General features: G+C 38.6%; 1 protein-coding gene and 1 long non-coding RNA gene across 4 annotated transcripts; one reads left to right on the top strand and one right to left on the bottom strand.

Moving 5' to 3' along the window:
* The first annotated feature begins 76 nt into the window (after window positions 1-76).
* LOC110047253 (uncharacterized) lies at window positions 77-1,913 on the top strand. The gene is made up of 2 exons (XR_016204244.1): window positions 77-264; window positions 1,697-1,913. It is a non-coding gene; the product is annotated as an uncharacterized LOC110047253 (long non-coding RNA).
* Window positions 1,914-2,239: 326 nt separating this feature from the next.
* LOC110047252 (serine/threonine-protein kinase TAO1-like) lies at window positions 2,240-22,161 on the bottom strand. Of its 3 annotated transcripts, none has more exons than XM_020752999.2 (23): window positions 22,036-22,161; window positions 17,820-18,014; window positions 17,323-17,394; window positions 16,751-16,852; window positions 16,386-16,431; window positions 16,191-16,249; window positions 16,018-16,066; window positions 15,870-15,911; window positions 15,364-15,424; window positions 14,934-14,985; window positions 14,621-14,660; window positions 13,793-13,889; window positions 13,618-13,699; window positions 13,252-13,452; window positions 11,135-11,287; window positions 9,781-9,924; window positions 8,981-9,214; window positions 8,099-8,293; window positions 7,716-7,892; window positions 6,857-7,096; window positions 5,959-6,171; window positions 5,441-5,623; window positions 2,240-4,321 (listed from the first exon to the last, which is right to left on the bottom strand). In XM_020752999.2, the coding sequence occupies exons 2-23, from the start codon at window positions 17,958-17,960 to the stop codon at window positions 4,040-4,042; spliced, it is 2,865 nt and encodes a 954-aa protein (XP_020608658.1). In that variant the 5' UTR covers window positions 17,961-18,014; window positions 22,036-22,161; the 3' UTR covers window positions 2,240-4,039. The 3 variants fall into 3 exon arrangements, with proteins under 3 accessions (XP_020608658.1, XP_020608657.1, XP_089135966.1); XM_020752998.2 differs by lacking the exon at window positions 22,036-22,161 and adding an exon at window positions 21,029-21,294; XM_089279840.1 differs by lacking the exons at window positions 11,135-11,287; window positions 22,036-22,161 and adding an exon at window positions 21,029-21,254.
* Window positions 22,162-22,355: the final 194 nt, after the last annotated feature.

The raw sequence follows: 22,355 nt of genomic DNA, 5'->3' as shown, positions 1-22,355 counted from the left end.
GTTTCTACCCGAGGTTGGGCGAAGTCGTCCGAAGCTGGTCACGAGCAAGCGTGACGTAATCTTCGTCACGTCTTTCCCAGCTAAAACAGGAACACAGGAAGTCACATAAATTTTGGAGAACCGGAAGTTACGCGACGAATAAAAACCTCAAGCTTTCAAAAGTGCTTTTTGTAATTTCCGCGGTGAAACGAACAGGAACCCATACACGGAGTGGAGTTGTTTGGACTCTGAATATATTTGCCTCGAGAGAATGTTACAAACGAGGTAAGTTAAGAACAAAATCAAAGCATAAAAAATAGCTTCCCAAAACACATTTCACTTGTCACGTTCGATTCAAAACACCATTGACTTCAAGGTTGTTTTACTTTTAGCTCAGTGAACATTTCGTAATGCTAAATCATGGCCAGGAGGAATGCGTGTCTATTATTTGATATTTTCCCTTTGAAGCCAAAGTAAGAACGCGTGAAATTCCAAACATTTCAAAGTGAAAAAACTGCAGTCAATTAACAACTCTTTTCGCTCACCTAGATCGTCTCTTGTCCAGAACTGATATTTCAGTCGTGTCTAAAGTCACACATTAGCAAGTAATTAGAAGTGACCTTGAACGAACTCTTCCGAAAATTCCACGAAAATTGCTCTGCAATCGTGGTGTACACTGCGCTCACATGCTCTGAAACGAAATAATAGCTTACGTCAATGGTCGATTAGTAAACAAGGAAAATGTACTGTTCCAATAGGCAAAAATTTTTGTTAACAAATCAAAATTCATGTGGGTCTGATCATCATACATTTCTGCTCCACGTTTGATCAGCAACAACAACAATATATCTGCAACACCTCAAAAGTTCTATGTTCATTCAGTCTTCGACTACTGGGGCTCTCGGAATCTGTCGAAAATCAGTAGAAAATCAAGTGAGTGGAACAGGAGCCAAATATTTCTCAAGCTCGCAGCTATGCCATCTGTGATCGTCTGTGATAGCGCTGGGTCATCCGTGTACTGATGTACCACACACATGGCCCCACAATATGACGTCATCACACGTTATGTTTACGAAGGCGGACCCAAACACTCGAATAAGTTTGAGAATGCTCGAAACCGTCGCTTGTCTCAAACAGTTATTGATATCAAATGTTGCAAAACACCAGTCAATGTACACATCTGCGAGAAGTTCTCTGAACATGCTTTAGAGAATAGCTTATGAAAAGCACGCGTTCTGATTGGCTAAAAATTGTTTCAATAAAATCTTGTAGAACCATGGAGAATGCAGTCTGTGAGCTATTGAGAAAACATTTCAGTTATTATAACGCTAAGAACAAATCCTGACTACCCTAACACGATACTTTCAATGTGACAAGTTTATTGGGGATGTGCCCTTCAGTCATCATGCCTTCAGTATATTTATTACCCACTTAAAAATTCGTGGTCACTCAACCGCCAAAAATCGGTTTGGATCCCCTTTTCTGACGGACAATTTGAATTGAAGGACGCAAAAATAAGCTTAGTCCAATCTCATTTGCGGAAGGAAGCTGTTGACAATTACTTCTGTAATTGCCCTGTGGGAAAAATGGTGGGCGTGATTTAAATAGATTTGCATGCATGAGCCCGCTATATCAGTGGTGGTTGCTTAGCAACAAGACAATAGTAACAAGCTGTACTGCGTGGTCATACATCAACCTACTCTCTCTTGACTTTTAGCAGCAAGGCCGCGTCAAGACAAAGAGTAATACAAGAGTACAGAAAAGTCTCGTAATCACGGGATGACAGTGAGAAATATATTTGGGGCTAGTCAACTCATGGGCGTCGCAGATTTGACAAAAAGTGCAGTCATTGCTTTCATTGACCAACGATTCGAATGTTGGGGCATGGTTAGAAACAGGAAGATAAAATAAATTACTTCCGTGTTTTTATCTAAGTAAGAGTTTGTGTTAAATCGAGCCGAACCTAACGGCCAGCTTCCCCATAAGGCCACCTCTGTACAGCAGCCACATGTTATCGTCCCAGTTGGGAGATTTGCTCTTATTTTAACCTCCCAACAATGGCTACCTCTCCACATTGGCCAGTAAACTCTGTACCCTGGGTGGCCGTTGTAGAAAGGTATGACCGGCTGTATATGCAGGATTCAACACTTTCATTTAACCCGAATTAGCCAACTTGACGGTCGTCACGCAGTACTTCCAGGATTGCGTGATAAACTCAAAGAAAGTCTCCGACAAAATTTCACACAGATCAACAAACGTCTGAAACAGATGAAATAAAATCTTTATTGCCTACTTTTATAATTCAAATTCATTGGCTTAAAATATTTACATACACATTACAGCATCTTAAACCATTAAGTCCTGTAAGGAAATTTATCGTGAAAAGTCGCAACAACAGTACATATAGTACCCGCATCCAAAAAGACAACATGCACGACCCCCGTTACTATGTACAAATCAAGGAATCAACCCTCAGAGGATAATGAAGACATGCTACGACACAAGTACAAGATTTCTAATACACTTAAATATGCAAGATCCTCTTAACAGTAAATTGTTTAAAAATGGTCTCTTTAAAACTAATTCTCGATAAAAACAAGCACAGAAAGATGATTCAACAACCCATAAGTTTCATCTCATTCGTAATTTCAGAGTTCTTTTCTGTTTTATCTTTTTTGTTCAAGGGAGTGGAGGGGGGGGGGGGGGTGGGTAAACTACAGTAGGAAAAATTGCTAACATGATCCGAGAGTCAACTAGACTTCTCTTTTAATTTTAGTATTTACAGGACTAAGAAAGATTTTCACTGTGAAGTCCTGATGCCAACAAAAAAAAATCCTTACTTTCCTTCATAATTATTTTTTAAGAAAAAGTTGGCATGGGAAAAATTTGATCATATATTAAGACACTATCCTTTTGATGATCAGTTGATTGATTCTCCTGGCCTGAATGCTTCACTTTGTAATGATGTTGTAAGGAGAAATTGCATGATGATCACTAATCCAGTTGAACATTTTGCAGTCACACCCTTGGTGTAGCCAATGCCAATTTTTGAAGAAATTTTATTCAACGATTTGCACAAAAAAAAGGCAACACTGTTATATTTTCAAACGAAGTCCAACATCAAGCAAATCTGGGCCAGTCAACAATCAAAACGGTTGACAAAGAAATGAATTGAATTTCACATAGTTCAACATTGACAAGGAATTTTCTCTCTGCTACTGTACAAAAATAGACAACATACATCTGATGCAAGTCGTGTCACCTTTTTTTAAAAAAAAAAAACACAACTGATTCATTTAGGAGCGACTTGCATTAGGTTTTCTTGAAATATATTAGTTAAAATTACATGAATAAGCTTTCCCATACGGTCACTTCAATGCATCTCCAAAACAACCATCGAGGCACGTATCTTAATAAAGTGCAGCACCTCGATGAGTAGGTCTGCCACCAAACCCCCTCCACCCCGGACCGTGCTAGACTTCTGAATGAGGACTGCTGACAAGGAACTTCCACCCTGGCGACTTCCGCCTCGAGGCACGAAAGCGATGAAGAGGTTCCAAACACATATCCGAAGTCCAATAACATCACACAACACTACAATCTCCTCATAATACAACAATCACTCAGTGTTTGATACATGAAGAAGTCTTCAATTGGAAGTTTATTTCCTCCTTGCTGTTCTCGACCAAGGAAATCTGTGACCAAAACTCCGCGTTACGTCATGACGTGACAAAAAGAACCACAATTACGGTAACGCAATTTAAGTGTCGCGTGCTCCTTGATTTGTCAATAAACACAAAAGCATTCTCTGAGAGGCCACGTCACTGGCGAATTCCCGCGCGGATACCGCGCAAAAAGACAAGACACGCGCGATCGTCTCGTGGACCAGACGCCGACGAACCACGCTCGATAAATTCCGTATAGACTTTGAAAAATGTTAATATTTCTCTCATATATCCGTCGCCGAGGATATATCCGCCAGCGAGCAAATCACTGTCATTGATACTGCTGTGTACTTTATATTCTAGATTGGAAATGACTGCTGTCTGTTGCAGACCCGCTATACTCGCATGGGACCCGCACTAACATGTAGTCTCGCCTCGTCATTGCTCGGCTGTTGAACCACCGTGCCGTTGTTCTCCGTGCTTCTTGAACTGGTCGTGCTTGATGTACTCACGTTACTGATGCTGCTGGTGCTCCTGTGTTTCAGCGAGAATGTGTTCGGTCCCGCTCCGGAGTTCGAGTTGGTGTCAAAATCCTCCAGCTCTCTCGCGTGTTTCAGTTCTAGTTCCTCCTGTCTCTGAGCTCGGATGTCCTGCAGGCGTGTGGTTTCTTGAAACATCTACAAAAAACAAACAAAAATTCACAAACAATCCTCTAATTTATCACAAGTAAATTCACCTATACAGGCAGACTAGAAGTGCGTAGTTTTAAACAGCTCTGGACAAATTAGTCACAGGATTTCACACATGAAGTATCTCCACATATCAATATAGTAACTCAGGGTATGACGCAAGGCCTCTGGCGAATGAACCAATGTGGTTTGGAACAGGGCTTTAAGTCGCGAAACTCGTTCGTGCCTCTAAACCCTTTGTCAACGACTATGGGGACGCTATCTACCCGCCATATGGGACAAACTGCTAAGAACTAACGAATATGGATTTGTGTTTGGTGATCCCAGATTCAATTCCTCAAAGCTTTGTAAATAGCCAACTGGTCTGCCTCCCGCCAGCTGGGATTTTTAACAAATTGCTGTTCTCAGGGTTTGTACCCTTTTTCAGAAACAAATTTCCAGGACTTTTCCAGGACTTTTCCAGGACTCAGATTGATTTTTCCAGGACTCTAAAATTTACAATAACCCTTTCACTCCCAAGATCTCAATGTTAATTCTCCTTACTGTCTGCCATACATTTCATATTTTTTTACTTGAGTTTGACAGATTTCCAGAACTTTCCAGGACCAGTAGCCCTTTTCCAGGACTTTCCAGTCCTGGAAAATGCGACAGTAATATTCCAGGACTTTCCAGGTTTTCCAGGACCCGTACGAACCCTGTGTTCTGTTTACAATATTTGTTTGCTCATTTCAGTGTCCTCGATTAGTACAGTAGTGTTCAAGACTGACACTTGAATAAAGTGAGTTATTTTATTTAATACTGTTCGCGAAACGACGTATGACGTCCACCTCGACCATCATTAAGTGATCAAGGCCTCAAAAGAGGACGAAATCTAGTGAGACTTGCCCACGGCTCTGTAGTTCACGCTCTGATTTGCCTTGTTAGCCCACTAACTTGTGCTTGCCGTGGACCGAGGCCACGCTATGATTCAACCTCTTGTTTCCATTAAATATTTACAAATTCCGTCATCCTGCTGCTCGTTCAATTTTGGATCCAAATATTTTCGAATTGGACCGCAGGTAGTTCCACTGCATGTAACACTGCAAGTTGAGATAGTACATGAGGTACCTTTTCTTCCAAGAGAGCCCTTCTGACGGAGACCTTATCCTGAAGGTCCGTTTCCTCGCGTTCGTGCTGAGCTCTAAGCTGCATGGTCTGTTTGCTCTGATAGGCACTCAGTAATTGCTCCTCCTGTTGAAGCTTGATTCGCAGCACTTCTTGTTCTCTTACTTGGCTTTCGTCCAACTTTAACTAAGGATCGATAGCAAACAAAACAGAAATTTTACGAGGGCGTAAAAGGTTACGATGATAAACAGAGTATCTATAGTGCCTGCATTAACAGATGGGCATAAGAAAGAAGCTATTTATCAGCTTGAACCTCATAAAGATTAACCGTATCAAATGAAAGAAGACGTTTCAAGCTTCGTCAGAACGAAATCTGACGAAGGACTAACAATTGAAACGTAGCCTTCACCAACTTGCTACAGCTTATCAGCTTCATACTGATAAATAGCTCGCCGGCGCAGCCCAAACAGTTTCTTTAGAGACTAATAACATTTTCCATAAACCGACACTAAACTCCTAACCGTTTGTCTTTGCAGCATTTCAGAAATGCTCTGATCGTACTGTACGGAGAGATCCGCCATCTTTCTCATCTTCTCCTCGCGTAACTGCTTGGTGAGTTCCTTGTGCCGTTCTTTTGGTGCCTTCTCTAGGATCTGCTTCTGAAGAGCTTTGTACTGCAGAGTTTGCGTCTTGAGCGCGTTCCTGTATTGTTTCTTGATGTGCATTTCTCGGGCCTGAAAGAGGTCAAACTACATCGTCAGCACGTGCATAGCACACGGGAGTGACAGATCAGTAAGTAAGGATTCCTTCACTCTGAGTAGCTCGCGGATTTCGTGCGCGTGTGCGTTGTTTCGGCGGCGGAGTTTAACGCAAGCGACAAAACCGCGAAGAGATTGGGGGATTCTCGCCTCGTCAGCTAAGCAGTCTATGACTGAGTTCATTTTACTGAAGAGCTATGACAACGCCTGGAGAACCTACCCGTAAGCCTAGAATAATATTGATCTGATGTCAAAGTTGTGGGTTCAAGTCCCAATGGAATCAATACAGATCCGGCAATCTTAATTTTCATTTCCCGTAGTCCAGGCGTAGTCCAGCAGCATTGCTTTCAGGCACTCTCACACACACCATATTCTGCATAGGCGGTAGCAATTATTTTTACGTCAAACCGTTCGGAGCTTCACATGTCAGCTTGCGGTACTATTTTCTTAGGCCTGTGTAAGTGGGGACATACGGTGATTTAGCCAAAAAAGTAGTCTTTTCTTATTTTATCCGGGATAGTCGAGCGCGTGCGAACATCACATCGAACAAGGAACGTGACGCGCCATGCGTCCAGTCGCGCGAGGTGATTTTCGCGCTCGTTGCGTGCTCACCTTCTAGACTAACCCTAACCACATATTATACCTTACGAGACTACTTTACCTTTAGTGTCTTCGGCTGCATTTTCAGTTCAAACAGATGTTTCTTTCTGAGCTCCATCTCTAATCTCTTGTTATAATCGACTTGGCTGGTATATTCCGTCTGGTGCTGATTCTGTTGCTGGTCTCTTCTCAATCTGTGCACCGCATTCAAGTGTCTGAACTCTAGATCTTGTGTGCACTCGTGATGCCTGATCAGCATACTGTGCGATAGTTCATTCTGACTCTCCAGCATGTTCATCTCCTGTACAAAATGCGTGTTAACTGGTGAGATACTTGTTGGAGTATAGGGCAATATTTGCTAACAATAATGGTTTTGATCTCCTCACTGGCGCAAATTTACCGCAAACTAAATTTAGCCAAGCAAACATAGACACGAAAAACGCCAGAGCAAAATTCGGAGTTTCCATTGTTTCCCGAATTACATTGTAAACAGTTTTAATTTTATGTAGCTAAGATATATTTTAAGGTGTAAATGGTGTCCCCAATTAGATTTTTACAGCTAAATACCTTTGACACTTAAAAAGAGTCTTTCATCCATTCGTTCAATCATACATTCAGAGACCCATACCAAACCCATTATAATGATTGAACGAATTCAAGCTCTGTCACGACATTTCGAGTTATTTTGGCCGCGTACAAAGATACTTTGAAATAGAAGGGATCCTGAAAATAGTCGTTTACTAGGATAGAAAAACTCCAACGAGATAATAACAATAATAAACCCTGAATAAACCATAATGAAACAAGGATAGTTAAGGATGGAGAAGATTAACACGGATTACAAACGACGAACTTGAGAAATTTAGGCTTAACTTTTCAAATTGCGCAAACCGCGACGTAGCTCCTTTAATCATCCTCACCTCAGTAAGTAACACTTTTTCCAAGTTCTGCCGTTGTAGGAGTTGTTCTCGGCGAAACTTTCTGAGTTCAGCATTGCGCACAATGTCATGTTCATGCATCTTTTCTCGCAGAGCGTTTTCCTGGGCGGCGTGTAACGAGTTTTTCCTTCCCTGGTAGGACGAACGGTTGCTCTGGTCCTGCAATAGAAAATAAGACGCGCACTTTGATTAGTTAAAAGCAGAGATACAATATGTGTCCTATGATTGGCAGAAGCAAAGAGAGATCACATCGCGATGGCGATCTACATGTCGATAAACAACCGACTCTATTTTGTGTTTGGAGACGAGATTTTAACATCACTGAGTTTGACACCCCGAGTGAAAGTCAAAGCAGGAGAACAAACCTTTTTGAACTGGTTCTTGGCAGCTTTGTAAGCCGCCTTCTGATCAGAAAGAAACATTTTCATGTCGTTGTCATGCTTGTCTTTGATGTGTTTAAGCAGTCGCTTCTCATCTGCTGACATCTGTTTCAGCTTTTGTTCCATTTCAGTCTTTTGCCTGGTCCTCAGTTTTTCCAAGTCCTTTTCAAACTGGTGCACCTGAAAAAACGACAAACAAAATTAACAAAGACAGTACTGAAATACAAACACCACGTCGTAAAAAAAAAAACAGATTATCACGTGTAAAGTTCAGCTGAAAGGTCGCACACTAAGGGTTTTATCTACGAACAAAGTTACAAAACAATTAAGGAGCTTATAAGCAGTACCAACAGAAAGAAACATTGAATAACTTTCACTTAAATGATCAAACACGGGGGTTTTCTCTACAGTCTTAAAAGTAAGAACCCTTTTGGAATGCGTAATAAACAGTGCCATGTGAAATTACTGCTCCGTAACTTTCATTTGAATGGTTACACACTGGGTTTGTAACCATACTACCAAACGAAAGTGCTGCACAACAGGTTTCATTTAAGTAGTCTCATACGAAGGTTTCATTCTATAAATTTACAGTATGCACACACGACGCCACGTTTTCTTGACAATTTACAATGTTTTTTTTTCAAAGAGGGCTCCTTGGATAAAACATAACCATCCAAGTTTGCACACACTGCAAAAGTATTAGTCTAGAAGTTAGGATCCGAACGAAAAAACAAATTTGCACAAGCTACTCTACAGAAAAGGTTTGACAGTTTGACAGTTTGACAGCGCATTGTAAGGCCTACCTTGTGTGGAAAAACAGACAAACAAAATAAACAAAACAAATAAGCAGACAACAACTCAATGTACCTGTTGGTCGTATTCCCTGTCGAGATTCCTGCGGTGGTCGTTCATCTCCAGCTGTAGTCTGCCCTCCAGTATGCGCACTTCCTTCTGATGATTCTGCCGCAGTTTCTTGTACACCTCCAGCTGGTCTCTCATCTCATCTCCCTGCCTGTTGTGTTCCTGATGCTGCCTAGCAATCAGGTTTTGAGGCCGGATGGTGGCAAACCTGTCGTCATCTTCACGGTGGTGCTGTTGCAACTAAAATGAAAGGAATGAAAAATTATTTATTGACAAATGATCAGGTAAAAAACAACAACAATAATTTTATTTACTCATTCATTTACAGTTTTATAAGAAAAAATATATAAATAGAAGGGCAGAAAAAGAATGTACATTTGAGTCTGGAGATTGAAGTAACCCAAACGCTTTCTAGTCAGTTTCCAGTTATTGTAAGGTTTCTATGGATATTGAGAGAATACAGAACCGTTAAGACAAGATATGTATGTGTACATGGTATAATAGAATGGAGGAAACCACTACAAGTTTTCATAATGTTGTTCAGACAGTAAGTAAAATTTCAGTTGTTTAAAGAAGTTGAAGGCACTGAGATCTTAAAGGTGAGTGGGGATATTGTCCCAGAGAATAGTCGCTGTGTAAGCTATTGTTTGTTTTCCAGAATTGGTACATAACAACATGCTGGTAAGTCACTATTGATAGAATGGCCTGCCTAGACTAGCACTAGCTATCTGCAGGCCAGTCCAACTGTTAAGTGTAACTGATTAAGAAATAAAATGATTGACTGTATTTGAGTTTTTTATGCTTACACTGATAGAGGAAACTTCAAAGGATGAACTTCCAGGGGTAGCTGCCTCACTGTCTTGTTCAACTCCTTGCAAGCTGTCTGTACTGCTAGCCACACTGGCTGTACTACTCACACTTGCCTTCTTGGTTTTGTCAAGCTCGGCACTCTAAAATGGAGATATAGAAGGTAAAGTCTGAGTGGGCCACGTGGTCAATACCACCAGGTTTATCCTGGTTTTCATAGTGTTTAAGCAACTAGGAGCATATCTTCTCCCCCCTGGATGGGATGTTACTACATCACAGGGTTAGCCCCAGTGTTACATTCACAAGTATCCATTTTTACACCTGATAGGAGAGAGGCACAGTGAGAGTAATGTGCCTTGCCCAAGGTCGATAATTGACAATTACTGTGAAGGAGATTCAACTGTATTTAGCTAATGCAACCACCAATTGAATCAATGGATAATTTTTATTCAGCTTAGAGCTGATGCTTAAAATATTGTTAAAGTTTAGCTGTCATTTTAAAATTTTTAATATTATGTAAAACATGCAAGAAAAGTGAGGAAAATGAGAAAAAGAAAGGAACGTTGAGTGATATAAGAATGAAGTGACTGATAAGATAGTGAGGTTCAACGATTCACAAAGATGTGAAAAATGAACGATAGTTATTTCTTTGCTATTGATGAGTAAAGAACAATGTAGGCAATATAAAATAGCAATAAGGTGACTGAGTGGAGACAATTTATTATGTACAAGTATGAATAGAGGCTGAACATTTTGGACGACATATAAGTGATATTGACAAAGCCCTCTCACACGAACATGTACTAAGTAATCATAAAGTTCTATATAAAAATTTGACAAGAAAAAAGTAATTAAGGGGTACACTGTAACGTTTTGGTGAATAAAGGGAAGACAACAGATGAGTAAGACACCCAATTAATGTGGAACTGTCCAGTTACAGTGCACCTAAATAACATACACTGTTGAATACCACAAGTATGATACATAGATTTATAATTCCCCCAGTATAGATTTTACACAGTTTTAGGAGAAGCTAGTTAAAGATTAAAGATTGAAGACTTTCCAATTACACACAGGTGTGACACATATAAACTGACAAGAAGTAAATATTGACACATTAACAGACAATAAATAATTATAACACCTGCTATTAGCCAATATGGTTCAAGAATTTTGTTATAGTCCAGATTAAGAAACCTTATCCATGCACCGGCTGCTTAATTTCTTAATGACAGTATACCCAGAAAAAAATGTTAGCAATTGATAATGATGACGACAACGACAATGATAGTGATAGTGATTTTAAAATAGTACGAGGTTTGGATGCGCATGCAACAGATGTGCAGACAGAACCTGTGCAGATCTGAAGTGAAGAAATGATGATGATGAAGATAAGGAGTCTTCAGAAAAGGCCAAGCTGTCCTCAGATGCTGTAGGCCCGTCCCCTTCTTCCAACACCCCATCAAAGTTTACATGGCATGCTGACGTGGGAACAATGAATACAGACTGAAGTGCAGATAAGAGAGAAAGAAAAGAAGACCTTTAGCAAGCCGAAGGGCAAGATCTCCACATAAAAATTCTCCTTACCAACTTCCATGCATGGCTATATCATTAGTGGGGAGAATATTAATCTGATTAAGTCAATCATTGTAACCAGGCTTTTAGCCAGAATTTGAAAAGTAGATACCCAAAACACGATAAATTATTTCTAAAGCAACATGTACAAAATAAAACAATTTTCCTTAAAATGTGGTCATCCACAGGATGCCTGGACAACCATCTGGCTAAAAGCCTGAGAATAACAGTAATGTTGTATTTGCCAACAATTATACAACAACTACCTATCTATATACATGTACAAGTTCACTTTGATTAGCAGAAAAGATTTCATGTTGTTTAATTTACAGGGCTGCAATGATACAATTCCTCACGATACCATACATTTCTCGATACAAGTGAAAAGATACGATACGATACGATACATAATTACAAACAACTGATAGGCGAAGACGAGCTGCGAGGAACGGACAAACCATGTGTTTTGTCCATGGGCAAACAAGACTGTGTCAGCTGACAATTAATTGGAACTGTACATGCTTTTGTTCTGCCGTCTTCAAAGATACGTGACCAGACGTATGCAAAGCAATACAAAGCAAGGATGGAACTTTTTTCCCTTTCCCAGGTCCCTTTGTTTAATAAATAGCTCTGAAAGGGCTTGGACTTGGGGAAGGAGTCATAAAAGACACAATCACAATATCATAATATTGCAATATCTTGTCATAATATCTATATTCATATCGTGGCAAAAAATATCGCGATTCATCGGTGCATCGGTGTATCATTGCAGCACTATCAATTTAACAACTCTTAAAGTCATGTAAACCCTACAATTAATTTCTTTTTAATGTTAAATCGTATGCCACAAATTTAAGACTCGTTGATAACCTCTGCCATATTAGTTTGCAAGTTATACTCACCTTACCTTAGGGAAATCATTTTACAGTAATTACATTTCACCAAAAAGAACTTACAATATTGCAAAGTGATATAGGCACATTTTTTTTTTCTTTTTCACGTAGTAATGCGACACAACATGAATTCGCAAGTCAGGCGGTGAATGTCCTTTGAATGAAACACACTTACATGTACCACATCTTATAGTCATAAAATTGTTTGCTTTAAATTTACTAGACCTAAATTTAGCTGCAATGGGGTAGTGGATTTGTGGAACACTTTACTGTTGGATGTCTGTTTAGCATCAAGTGTTAAAATCACTAAGTCTGGTTAAGGTATTTACTAGTTTGTGGGTGTCTTTATTTACATTTTAATATGTACCGGTACATAAATAATACTTTTCTTCAAATGTATCTTGTATTTAGAAATCAAGGTGATCTGTCCAAGAAGGGGTTTCTTTATTTAATTACAGATCATCTTTACATCTTTTTGGGAGAGCAGCTGTGGCACAGTGGCGAGAGCGCCCGCCTCTCACCAATGCGGCCCGGGTTCAAATCCTGGGCCCGGTGTCATAAGTGGGTTGAGTTTGCTGTTGGTTCTTGTCCTTGCTCTGAGGGTTTTTCTCTGGGTTTTCCAGTTTTCCTCACAAAAGTCAACATTAATTTTTCTAAATTCCAATTTGATTGGGAATTCAAGGGCCACAGGTTTGTCAGTTGTAAGACTGTTGTGTGTCACCCTTGTTAAACAAAGTTAATTCATTAATTCATTAATTAATTTATTTATTTATTTATTCATTTATTTATTTATTTACTACTTATTTTGTTCTCTATTGTTTGTTCAGCTTTTCCTCTTTTTCTGTTGTTTTTATTCCTATGCCATTACATTGTTAGCTTCTCCTTTGACAAGTGTTCAGCAATGTGCTTGGTTTCTCAAATGATACTGTATTTCCAGTTGGGGTAGACACAAACAGAAACACCTGCATATAAATCCAAAAAGTACAATAAAAAAATACATACCGCCTCTGACTTATCATCATCATCTTCAGTCTCAGCTATCGAGCTATCACCTTCTTCATTTACTTCTCCGCTAGGATCACCCATTATCATCTTCTTCATTTTGCGGTAATTCATGTTGTCCAGAGCTCTTACAGCTTGTTTTGTTCTCTCAATCAGCTCCAGGATGATTCCCTCAGGACGTGGTTGTGATACAAATGGATGCTAATGTTAAAACAATAACACAAGTGGGTTTAATGGTTGATTTACTGTATTTACTTACCCAACAAATTGTCCTAACAAGCACACCAAGAAAAGCTTAGGGATCAGTAACGAGAATTTGTTTATTAATAATGGATGTAAATTGACCTGCTCTCATTTACTACTTACCTGAAGTAGATCCTCAGCTGTGGGTCTGTTGGCTGGCTGTTTCCTCAGGCATAGCTGCACAAACTCCACAAAACATGCAGACCTTGCATTGCAGAAACAAAATACATCAGTTATGTTACCTTTAAAATAATCAGACGTTTGTCTATCAAAACAAATCTGCACTTTATCAGCTTACCAGCTGTCTGGAGTGGTCAGCATTGGAGGATCATTCTGTGCAATATGGTAGAGAGCACTCATTGCATTCATGTTAAACAGTGGAGGCTTTCTTTCAGCTGCAAGAAAAATTTTGTTTAGGTCTATTAACACCCAGAGTACCGTAAAATTCCCCCTTAAAGCCCTGGGCTTACATAACTTCATGAGGGATTTTAGGTTGGCTTACAGTACAAATGGGGGGGGGGGGGGAAATCTTATATCTGGGGAGGGGGCATATAAGTGGAATAAAGAAATGTTTTGGAACGATGCGATAAAATGTATCTGAGAAACAAATTAAACATACCATTACATTTAGAGCTATTACCCTATTACCCTTTTACCCAATTACCCCACTAACCTATAACTTTCAATTAAAAATTTTGATGTTTGTAGAGAAATGCAAAAGGAAAGCACTTATAATGCATCAGATGGGCTTATATCTGGGGGGCTTCTATCCGGGAGGATTTTGACATGGGAATTTACGGTATATTTATAACGCAATTTGGGAGTATCCATGATTTGCAGGCAAGAAAAAGGGTTCACATTGTATTGATCTGATTACCAGGGTATCAGCATTACCTTTGGGTGTACGTGTAGATAAACAAAATTTGCAGTAAGTCCTTCTGGACAGACAACCCGAGGCACAGATGCATCTAATATGAGTCACTACTAATTACATTTGTACAGTGGTACTGCAAAGCATTGTACCCAATCTGCTTTGCAGGAAATTCACAAACTTTAGAATCATCTTTTGAATTCTGGCTGAATTGCTCCACACAGTGCAAATACTCAAAACAAGAGAAAAACTCACCCAGTTCAACACATGTGATTCCTAAGGACCACACATCCACCTGTGGGCGCAAAGCATGCATTAAGATTGGTCTGCAGGAATTACTAGAAAATGGGTGCTGCAAACTATCTTCACTACTTACAAGCACCAAAACATGTTTTGATTTATATATGTGTGTAGTTCAAGTAAATTAATACTGATGGTAAAACTGCAGGCAGTATGGAATACTTTACCAGAAGTGAAATTTTGAATTTACATGCAATTTCCACCACAGTATGCTCAATCTTTCTACTATTTCAAATACAAAATTTGTCATCAAGTACACATGACACACCTTTCCATCATACTGTCCTTCATCCATAGCCAAGATGACTTCAGGAGCCATCCTAGGAAAGAACCAAACACATGATAAATATTCATTATGAAGTAAAATGTACTGTACATGTAGCTCTGATGACTGTTTGTAGCTTTATTACTGTTCAAAGTAATTTTGTAGGAACAAGGCTGAGAACAACAGGGGTTTCAACAAGAGCTGGCAACTGGCAAAATGTGCCATCATCTATGTCTAGCAAAATGCACTTAAATTTACTGCCTACTTTTTCAGAAATTAGCAATATTTTAGTAGAAGTTGAACTTCCATTGGCCAGCAGTTATGACCAGCAGTTATGGCCACCAGCTAAAAAACATACTGAAAACCCTGCAGAACCCTTGCCTACCACCCAGTTTCTCTCTAAGTACAGAAGCAAAACCAAAAAGTCTCTCACCAGTATGGTGTCCCCACAAAAGAATTGGCTGGAGCAGCAAGAGCAGCTGAGCCAAAATCCGCTGAAGAGGAAAGAATAGAGTTGTTTAAAATAAGATATACCAAAAAAAATTATTCACAATAAAAGATCTAGTCAGGGCTGTCAGTGAGTTAAGAGTCAGCTAGCATACTCAATGTAACAGGTGTTACGGGTTATGACCCAAGTTAAAGTCATCATCATCGTTAACTTGATTACCCTCAAATTTACAGAGCAGCATTGCTGCTAATTTGTAAATATCAAACATTTGTGAATACAGATCTTGTTGTTTCAATTCTCAGAGGAATAAATTTTGACTTACACCATCATGTGATGAAGCCACATTTTTCATACAATTTGCTTATTATAGGGTTACTGCCTGATCCTTTCATTGTCATTCTTGAATATCCCAGTAAAAACACATGATGGAGAAGTTAAGTACAACCAATCAAAGGAAAAATAATGTACAAGGAAACATCCCAAAGCCTTACCTAGTTTAACGGTTCCATCCTCAGTCAATAGAACATTTCCAGCTGGAGAAAAGAGAAAAAAGATCAAAACCTTCCAGTTACCAAAAAAAAAAAAAACACTGCAACTCATGAAACAAATATCAATGACAAAGCACCTGCAAGAACTTACCTTTGACATCTCTATGAATTCGTCCATTTCTGTGTAAATATCTAAGTCCCTGTACAGAGCAAGAAAAGCATGATCACATTTTCAGTATCTCAGGATGAAGTCGTCAGAGCTGTAACTGACACTAAAGGAGTTTGTGAAGATTTTTTGAAAACAAGCCAAGATGATATATGTACCTGTAATGCATCTTGACATATTGCAGCAATCTCTACTTCTCTAAGAGGTTTCTTGTGCACTGCAAGAAGAAAGAAAACGCAATGAATTTTCATCTGTCAACTTTGACATCACAATTTTCTCTTGTATCGCTTTCTTGATCAAGCAAGTCTGAAGTAGACAGTGATCATACAATTGACACAAGACATTTAACTTACCTTCCAAAATATCTGAAGCTGATCCTACACAATATTCCATAACAAGCTAAAAGAAAAAAAGAAAATAAATATTTTACATAGACCTGCCGTACATATAATATGTGCAAGCCACTTACAGTAGTGTGTTTATTTGGTATTTGAAACTGGACTCAGCTGGTGGCTATATGGTAATTGTTCATATGAAAATGTTCAAAACATAGACAGTTATTGTTTCCCTTAGCTCCATTTTACAGATGTGAATACAATAAGCCAAAGACAGTAGGAATGCAATTTGCATGTCTGCGATTAATTAAGGCTACAGAATAGATGAACTAACTGTTTATTGTACAATGTGCTAAAGACAAAAGGTAGTAAAATTTGCCTACCCATGCCGTATGATCTTTCAAATGGCATCCTTTGTAGCTAATAGTATTCTTGTGATTACAAAGCTTTAGAAATTTAACTTCTTTTACAATATCCTGCCATTTCTACAATGTAAAAAAAAAGATAACAGTTTGTGAAATTGCATTTGATATTATCAAAGAAATAAAATAGCCAAAAAAACCAGCCCCTTTACTTAGATGATACCCCACCTCCATGGCTGGAAAATCCCCATAACCCAGCCTTGAGCCCCCATTCCCAGCAACCATCCCACTGATAGGATCAGTGGCATGATGGATAAGAGGGAGGGATGGGAGGGGAAAAAGGCTAGTACTCAGTAAACTCCTTAGGGTTAGGGTTAGGGTTTTAATGCTTCAAACTGAGCACCAAACTTAAGAACACTGCAACACGTTACAATGAATTGATGAAATGCTATTTGTGCCCACAAAGGAGAGCTGGACTGTTGATTGTTCAGATTTAAGACCACTGACAGGAAACATTTGTTGTTCACGTGGTTAAACCATCATTTAACTGCATGAAAATAATGAATGAAATTAACGCTGCATTTTCCACTGACCTCACTAGACTGTTTGCCACTGTAGGACATCTTCTTGATTGCCACCACCTCATTTGTTCTGGAATTTCTGGCCTGAAAGGAACAAAATACAATTGCATTAGTCATGTCTAGTATAGGGCAACATTAGAGCATCTATCCATAATTGAATAACAGCTGTAGAAGATGTGTAAATTTAATTTCTGATTGTTGATTTATGGAGTGGTTTTCAACTGAGTGTCGATACTAATCAAGTAATCAAGCAATTACTTTGGGTTTGGCTTTGGTTTTACTACGATTTGAGATTGGCTCAGTAGTCTGTCTAATTGGTAAGTAATAGGTTTGGTTTTGGTTTCATGACACTCTGTTGCATCTTGCACAAACTATTGTTAGTTATTCACTTTTTAATACACATAACACAGACAAAGTGAAAGCTTGTGGTTGAACATTGTTCAATTAGCTCAATTACCAAAACTTGGGAGCTGATTTACAATGGTTTTAGCAAATCCCATGAAACTTACATAGTACACAGCACCAAAGCTGCCATGGCCGATTTCTCTTAGCTCTATAAAAAGTTTCTCTGGGTCTTGTTCATCAAATAAGCCTGCAGTCTCTGAATTCCTTCCTAAGAATCCACCCTTACCATGCCCTGCTAAGGGCATAGCCGCATCAGGACCCCGCTGTCCACAAAGAAATGAAGTACCCTTGTCTAAAGCCTGGAGAAAAAAAGATCAACATATCAACATCATGAAAATTTGAGACAAAAGATTGATAACTTTTCCTGAGATGACGCTCAACCAACACAAATTAATGTCAAATGCCACCTCCTCGTCTACAGTGTACTTGTTAGCTGCAGTTGTTGTTACGTTTGGTGGGGAAGGTAACTACATGTAAAACTAATGTTTGTTGTGCCTTGTGTTTTCTGGTATATACAGACCCCACCAATACAAATTGTGGATAACAGTATCCACTGGATAAAGAAATCACCAGTTCAAACATGTACTTAAGTGTTAAAAAAGCCATATGCCATCTACTGGGTAGTGGTTTATTCAATGAATAGCATTGTCTTCTGAATTTTCTGAATGGCATGAATCTTTTCTTGAAAATGAGCATCTTGAATTTGGTTAAAGGCATCAAGATCCTTACATTTATATTGGTTGTAGAAGTTGCTGTGATTCGGACCAAAAAACCAATTGTGTCAGCAAAATTAATATATTTGTTAAACACATTCCCATCACATTAAAAGAAAATATATATCCTTTAAAGAATTGTCTAACATCCACAATTCAATTCTAGTTTAAGCTTCTACTTACAATTTTTGGAAACAAAAAAGTAGGACACACAATGATAAATTACTTCTTACAGTGGAACTAAGCACATAACCCTTACAAAGTAAAGTAACAACTAACTTTCTGATCACCAAAGACAAAATTAATCTCTTCACCTACCCACATGTATATATGTAACATTTGCAATATATTAACTCCTTTGTTGTTTTTCAGTTTCAATTCCAAGTAAGCAACATTATTGATACTATCTTTTAATGAGAGCTAGTAAATACACGTGTATAAACTAGAAAAGAGTTCACCCCATTAAAATCCTTTCATAGAATTTGAATGACTCACAGAATTTTTTGCTTTTCAGTTTCAATTCAAGTAAGCAACACTGTTAATAATACTATCTTTTAATGACAGCTAGCAATTATATAAATTAGTTAATAGTTCAACTCAAAAGAAATTTGAAAGAATTTGAAAGTCTCACATAAGTTCAGGGAAAATTAACATGAAGATGGTCATCTGTGCCATTCTATGTTACACATTTAACTTGAACCAAAACAACATAATGTCTCAGCTGAAACACGGCAGGAAATATGATTAAAACGAGCAACAGCACCAGCCTCCTTCTAATGAAACGAAATATGAAAGAAGCAGAGAAATTCTTTATTAAGAGCCACCAAATATTCCTTCTAAAGTAGTAGGGAACACAAAATTCCTACATAAATGTACATCTACAAAATAAGCAACACATATAGGTCAGAGCTTTGAACTAAAGCATAAATGGTAGTTTGACAAAGCTTTGACAATATACATGTACTCTTAATGTTCAACCACAATTAACATGGTTAGACATAAATTTTAAAGATACAATGTTGAAGCAAAGTTGTAATAAATTCGAACGACACATACCTATATTATAGGTATTTCTGCCCTGAAAATACAAACACTCCCTGAAGAATGCTCGTCAATTAGTTTCAAAACCAGAACGAATAAAATGTGGACAGGTTACAAAAAACAAATACATGTAAAATTTCCCCTTGATTCTAACAAAATTCTACTCCGCAGTATTGAAGAAAGGAGACTTTTCAGATTGATCCACTTGTAAACTAATAAACCTTAGCAAATTAGAGTTACCTAGGGTTCTCTAAACAACAATAAAGAAATAGAGAAGAATCAACTAATCAAAAATTAAGTATAAACAAATCAATCATTGGATTTCATAGGAGCATGAACAGTGACAGTAACTTTCAAAACTACATAAAATTGACAGACCCTGATCAGAAATCTAATCATTCAGAAAATCTTCTGTAGGAACATGATCTCTGGCATGGACAAGGAAACACAGAAGGTGATAAAAAGTTTATACCAAACATTTTAGTAGCATGAATGACAATCAAACTGTTCTAAAATTGACAAAGCAAGGTTAAACATTTAGGACTTATGAATTTGCTATCAAATTGCATCACTAGTATTACGCATAACTAAAAATGGACAGAAACTTAATCCCAAAGGTTACAAGTATGATGACACAAATTGAGGAACAAACACAAGCAGTGTCTGGGTGAGTCATAACAAGAGTGTGTTTAAAATAAAATTTAACGTATAAAATTTCATATCCTGAAAAAAAATCATCACAAAAAAACTGCTACTGAATTAAAAGTGATTGGGAATTGTATAACTTTTAAAACAACCAAAGTTGATAATTATCAAATAAAATTATTCAGTTAATTCCCGCTAAATGCACCCTTGAAACCGTGAAATTATAATTTATAGAGTACACATGCACACAAGTACATATTTAATTACATATTTCTTGCACATGTGGGTTACTAAGACATTTATTGCTGACACACAGGGATGATTAACTAATGAGCAGTGATTGCAGTATAGGTTAGTTTTTGACACGGTAGTTATAATACATTGTATAGCATTCAACACTATTTGTTCCTTTGGAACAGTCAAGATCTGAACATGAAAACAAACATTCAGCATTATGTTTAAGAATCTACAACGAAACACAATTTATTTGGAAGTCTAGGGACAGTTGTGATCTCAGTGGTATTGCCCAACTAAACAACACACTTAGTAACAAGGTTGTGTGAAAGATGACATCATGCAAAACTTTAGCACGTACTACAGCATGTTTTGGTAGGCGTGCTTAATGATGACCCAAAATCATGCTAAGTGAATACCGGGGTAAGAACATCAACAAAAATAAGGCACGTACGAGAAAAATTAAGAACTCGCAACTCGATCGGAGAGCACTTAGAGCTTTGAAATACTTTTGGGAAGCATCAACGGACATTGATGTTTCGATATTAATCGAACGTGCCGCTATCCAACTTGATGAAGGCATGTGAACTCTCGATATCACGTTATTTTTAAACAAGTTATCGCAACTATTTAGCCCGGTGCTGTTTCTTCATTGAAAGAAGTGTAAAAAGAATACTTACACACGGCATGCAGACTAGAAAACACTACGGCGGCTTCAGATAATTTCAAATAATCCCTTTGTCTTCTTTCACCGGAAATTAATCGATGTAAGTCGGTGCAATTCTCGTTTTCAGCTCTCGTTCTCCTCTAAGTGTTTCTAATGGATAAAAATTACGGAATGTTCGTTGCCGCCTTCGTCTACGATAGTTATTTACGTCTAAGGGATGCAAAAGGAAGGGAAGCGATGACAAAATACCTTGAAATAAAACAATTTTGATTGCCGACGCTCGCTCCGGAGAAGAACACTACTTTGTGGTACACATACCGGACATTCAAAAACGCATAGATCTTTCACACTATTGATTCAACACTTGCAACCTGACAAGAGACGACTAAAAGGCGAGGGTGATTTGCTCTTAAGTTCGTCCTAGAAATAATCGTTAAAACGACTTGCCATGTGGAGAGTTCCTAAATATAAAACAACGAATTGTGCCGATCGTAGCGACATCTAAAGAACCTCAGGGGTGCGCCCGAACATGGCCTCTCACTTCCTTGCGAATACAAAAGCGAACCTAAACAAACGGCCTTTGCCGGGCACAAAACATTTCTAGGACATGGATCAAATCAAACCTGTTCCACAAAACTACGCCGCCGCAGCGATTGTCTCGAATACACAAGATGGTTTGAATTCATGAGTTCACTTCGACTGATCTCTAAATAAACTGTGCGGTGAATTCACTTTCTTTCGCGAAACTTCAGTCCTCAAAACATGCCGCCACGGCTGAAATACGTGTCGAGATACGGTGCTGTAGTCAAGTTGAAGAGATGTGGCAAATCTAAATCGACGAGGCCGCCTTCAGTGCAGGGCTGATGCATGTGATCGGACGGTACAACACCACACTACAGTCGAAACCATTGTCCGACGGACGTACAGCGAGCGAAACGAAAATAGTTTGCCTTTCACGGTAGGGAATCTTGATTGGATCGTTCCGAAATAGAGAACAGTAATACTTAATCTAAAAATTACCCCTTATCCTTGATATCCTTGGACGAATCTTCATGAAACACAACAAAAACTCACAAAATGCTAATCACTCCCAAACATCTCCCCAACAACATGGCGACTTTCTTGCTCCTACGCTTGCGCATGACGTAAGTTCATCAACAATCCCGGTACCACCCCTATTGATTCTGATATGGCGCTCACCGGGGTAGACAGGGGACGGAAGTACACATTAACTAACAGTATGTTTTTTAAATCGATGTTTGCTTCCCTTTTCATCCTCTAGAGTCAAAATTGGCCAGAACTTCCTAATCTATGAGAAAACTAAAAAATGAAAGAACTTC

The sequence above is a fragment of the Orbicella faveolata genome, unplaced genomic scaffold (genome assembly GCF_042242905.1).
Source record: "Orbicella faveolata isolate gen_17 unplaced genomic scaffold, um_ofav_v1 contig_47, whole genome shotgun sequence".
NCBI classification, from domain to species: Eukaryota; Metazoa; Cnidaria; class Anthozoa; order Scleractinia; family Merulinidae; genus Orbicella; species Orbicella faveolata.
This window is presented reverse-complemented; position numbering and strand designations above follow the sequence as displayed.

Coding starts and splice junctions, on each gene's coding strand:
- LOC110047252 (XM_020752998.2), bottom strand. Junction 13,700..13,792: donor CTGACCACTCCAGACAGCTG/GTAAGCTGATAA, acceptor CTGCAATGCAAG/GTCTGCATGTTTTGTGGAGT. Junction 9,215..9,780: donor TTGAAGTTTCCTCTATCAGT/GTAAGCATAAAA, acceptor CTTTCATTTTAG/TTGCAACAGCACCACCGTGA.